The following is a 4,707-nucleotide window of genomic DNA, read 5'->3' as shown; positions in this document are numbered from 1 at the left end:
AGCAAGATGTCCCGTAAACCAGCCGGCAAGCGTTTCCACCCGCGGCCAACAGGCCATTCTCCGCGGTAACAAGCATCCCGACCGCAGCCAGCCGTCCATTCTCTGCGGTCACGCACTTCCGGACAGCGGCCAGCTAACTCCGACTCCGAAGGCCTATTTCTGAAGCCCATATCATTTTCCCAGCCTTGATTCCGGAACCCTAGACCCGAGAGATGTCTTGAGCACTATAAATACATGTTTTAGGAACCCTAATTCGTATGACCTCATATGCTCTTATTGTTTTAGAATATTTTTTAAGTTTTAGGTTTTAGGGAGAGAGAGATTTTTCTCTTGAACCCTTGTTCTTTCTTTTTCAATTTCGATTTCTGTACTACTTTTTAATACTATGTTTTTGATTTCGTTTATCATGTCTGAGTAGTTTTATTGTTGGGTCTAAGGGATTTTTGATGGGGATATATATGTTCGGTGAGGATTCCATTGGCTATTGAGCCGAATCTTAGAACTTTTTCTTCTGAATTCGTTTTTACTGCATGAGAGTAGCACTACAAGAAAAACGTACATTCTTAGCGCGGAAAATCTGCTATGATAGGTAATAGATAGCGAATTCACAAATGCTATGACCTCGGCAGCTATGGTAGATACAACCCATATTATAGCGTTTTTTCGTCTGCTATGAAAGGCTCCAATAAGATAGCACTATTTAGCTGTAATTATTTGTTTTATCATAACACTACTTTTGTGTTATGATTCTTCAGTTATGTGCTATAATATATAAGTATACAATAGCAAATAATTATTGCCATAATTTATGTTTTCATGACATTTACTTTTGTTATAATAACTAATTACATATCATAGTTTCACCGCTATGATAATATAATATAACGTTTTTTTTTTTTGCTATTATAGTTGCTTTTAAGGTTTTTTTTGTTGTGCTATTATATATATGTCATACTGCTATCTTATGAATGCTATCTTTAAATTTAAAATGAAACCATTTATAAAATCTGGAAACCAATCCAACAAACATAACATCATCATTCTGAATCCAACATACGAAACACATTCTAAATCCAACATCCAAAACACAACTCCGAATCTAACATACCAAATAGAAGTCTTATTTCAATCCAAAATACAGAACACAAGTCTTGCATATAACTTAAAGTAGCTGGACCAAAGTTTACTTCATTCCCTGCCATCATGGACATTGTCCTATATTAGTCTTGAACATGGAAAAACTGAAACACAATGATCACACCAATATAAACACTTACCTCAGTTTTAAAACAGTCAGTAGATGACCAACTGATCAATTGGCCATGCGATAGATGAACCAAGTGCATCTCTCATAAATTCAATCTCGTCTGATTGCCTCCAAACCGCTGCGTCATCTACCTTGACAGTATCAACCCAAACTCGCACAGCATTAGGTCCCAAGCGAACAAAGTGTACCTTCTGCTCTGGATCAGTTGAATGCACCCGTCCTTCAGCAACAACCCGCTTTCTTCCACTAATATCCATTAACTTACACTTCTGATTTTCCTTGATAGCTACTTTTTTACGCTGACAAGTTCACAATATAACCATAACCGTTTACTACAGGTATCAGACATAACCATATTCAAATTGACAACATATTAAAATTATTACCGGTGATCTTCGAAGAGGGGACCGTACAGATGGTTGAGTTTCCATCGCAGTAGAGTTTGGAACTTTCGTTGGATACTTCTGAGACGGTGCTGAGGATGTCTGCATATGAGATTTAGAACCTGTTGTCGTGGATATTTCAAACGCTGATGCTGATCTTCCATGTGCTGGTTGAGTATTTGATGCAGATTTCTGAGTAGAAGATATCCCACCTGATTCGCCTGGGTTGTTTTCGAAGACAACTTTGGTGACAGGCCATGCTACAAAGGAGTGTAAACTGTCTTCTATGTATGCGACATCCAGCGTAGGCCTCCATATAAATGTATTAGGCTCATTTAGCACATCAACAAAAACTTTTACAGCCTTTGGCCCGAGTGGAAGTCCATTCACCAAAGCTTTCGGATCTTGTGTGTGCCAACGGCCTTCAGCAACAACAACATCATCCGTAGACAAATCAATTATTTTGCATTTGTCCATAGAATTTGTTCTTGAGCCCTGTTAAACACATTAATAAAACACAGACTATTTAGGTTATTAAGAATCTGTCAAAACTCATTATTTCAATAACAAGTTATAACTTTACCAATGGTGCAATGTCTTCTTCTTCGACCCCCTGTTCCATGTTAACACACTTTGCGGCAGGCCATGCATTCATATGCCCAACAGCTTCTTCAATTGTGAACATCTGACTAGCAGGACTCCAAAGGAATGCTTCTGGTACCGTGGCAATGTCAACCAACACTTTAACATCAGAAGGACCTAAACGACTCTCATTCCCCAGATCATGCGGATCAGAAGATATAATACGTCCCTCAGCAACATTTGCATTATCACCAGCCCAGTCAATCAAGACACACTTTGGTTGTGCTTTTTTGTTCACACTCTATTAAAATTTGTAGTAGACAAAAAACAAGTTAGAATGTAAATTTGAAAGAAATCAATTGCAGCGATATGAATAACTTACTCTTGCAGCGGAGTTTTCACCAACTTCAGGTTCTTGTCTCTGCGACCTACCATAAGAAAATCAGAATTTCATCTATGTAATAATACACCAGCTTAATGTACACATAGAAAAGTGGATTACCTGTTTCTTAAGTATGGCTAGTTCATTTTGTAGCTCAATAACCTTTTGCTGGAGATTAAATTGGTTCTCTTCCATTTTTGCAATACACTTGTGCTGAACTTGGAAACAAGCTATTTTGGTCTTACTCATATTTCTCCCCATTGCCCTCATTCGACCAGGGTTATCAGGTCCTAACACTTGGCTAAGTGTATCTTGTCCTTCATTTGTTGCAACTGATGGATGACCAGACTCAACGATATCAGCTGCCTTTTGCTGCAAATATAGTCAGGCAAATTTTACAATTAGCAAACTGTACAGTCAATGCCAAATTCACGAGGTACATAATTTATAACTCACAATCTTCTCAGCTGCAGTCGTATTAACCGTTGTCCCATCTTTTTTAGTACGCGACTTCACCCACACCTTCAGTCTTGACACTTCAGAAGGATCTGAACTTTCCTTTTTCTAAGCCAAAAAAGAAATATCATTCAAAACACTAACATTTGATGACAATTAACAACAGAATAGTAGAATGCTTACCATATCTTCAGCTAGTCTAACCATCCCTTTTCGACTACAAGTGTGGGAAATCTGTTTGCGCCTTCTATCCTTATAGCTATCGCTCACAACCTAACACATTTTTATAAATATGTCATCTAATATCCCACAAAAAAGTAATTACTTCAAATTCATTACCTTAAATTCATTGCTAGTTTTGATCTTGACAAATTTAGGCCAATCAGCTGGGTTCACATTCTTAGGTCGCATATTCATCCTTTCTTGGTTAGTCTGAGCTTCCATAATATCCTTAACCAACTGTGACTTTGATGCCCTCCACTAACAGTCCATTTGTTTAAGCACCGCAGTCTTTTGGTACTCTTCATCTAGATCAAACCTCACCTGCAATCAATCACATTTACAACAGCATTTAAATCCATTACTTGAATCAACTATTAAGTCATAAGTAGCTTCCAAAGTTAAGAAACGGTAACCTGTTCAGATTTCCAGAGCACTGTCTTCATATCTTCACTGATTTTAGTCCAATTTTCACTTGTCACAGGAACATGTTCTCGTACCAATGGTCCGAGATACGATGACAATTTCACAGACCCTGGACCATACGGTTCTCCCATGCCAGTGAAGTCTACATGTACTCTGCTATTTGGATCCTTGGCGATGTCTTTCATCTTTGTTGGTCCTCACTGTCGCTTACGCTTAGGTTCAACTTCAACTTCTTCCATATTAACTCCATCCTGTTCTACAGGTTGCTCTTCTTCAAGTGGGTCCTCTAAACGGTTCTCTTCCCTATTGACTCCTTCCTCTTCTACAGTCTGATCTTCTTCACTGTTATCTTCTACAGGGAGCTCTTCTTCACGGTTCACTACAGTCTGCTCTTCTTCAAGGTTCTCCTCTGAATGCTGCTCTTCTTCACGGTTATCCTCTGAATGCTGCTCTTCTTCACGGTGCTCATCTGCATGCTTCTCTTCTTCTACAGGATGCTGCTCTTGAGGGTACACTGTACCGATGAATTCTGGCTCATCCTCAGCTTTGTTTTTCCTTTTTCTTCCTCCACGTTTATATTGCCGTTTCATGTTAACTCACCTGAAATGAAGGAAACTGAAATATTTTGAACACACACAATGACTTAATACCATACATAAATGCACACCAACAAACACAAATTCAAATCAAACAGTTAACAATCAAGCATATCAGACAGAGCAAAGAAAAACGAATGTAAAAATGAAGAACAAACTACATTTCAGACATATATGCCTTCACAATCAGTTCGGGCATTTTCAGATTCATCCATGTGTATATCCATGTCCACATTCGATGGCAACGGACCAATCTCTCCAATTCCATCATCCAGATCATTCTTATATCTTCTTGAAGGACCTCGCATAACAACATGCCAACTTGATTCAGCGTCTTCCCTTAGATATAACACCTGCTTTGCTTGCGATGCTAATATATATGGATCTCGTAAGAAT

The 4,707-nt window shown here is 38.5% G+C and overlaps 1 protein-coding gene across 1 annotated transcript; it reads right to left on the bottom strand.

Moving 5' to 3' along the window:
- Positions 1-1,293: 1,293 nt before the first annotated feature.
- Positions 1,294-1,718, bottom strand: LOC112084346. The gene is made up of 2 exons (XM_024153466.1): positions 1,654-1,718; positions 1,294-1,566 (listed from the first exon to the last, which is right to left on the bottom strand). Exons 1-2 carry the CDS (start codon positions 1,696-1,698, stop codon positions 1,294-1,296), a joined length of 318 nt encoding a protein of 105 aa, XP_024009234.1. The 5' UTR covers positions 1,699-1,718.
- Positions 1,719-4,707: the final 2,989 nt, after the last annotated feature.

This window comes from Eutrema salsugineum, unplaced genomic scaffold, assembly GCF_000478725.1.
Source record: "Eutrema salsugineum unplaced genomic scaffold, Eutsalg1_0 scaffold_4, whole genome shotgun sequence".
Classification (NCBI taxonomy): domain Eukaryota; kingdom Viridiplantae; phylum Streptophyta; class Magnoliopsida; order Brassicales; family Brassicaceae; genus Eutrema; species Eutrema salsugineum.
Note: the sequence above shows the minus strand (reverse complement) of the source record. Positions and strands in the feature narration are given on the sequence as shown.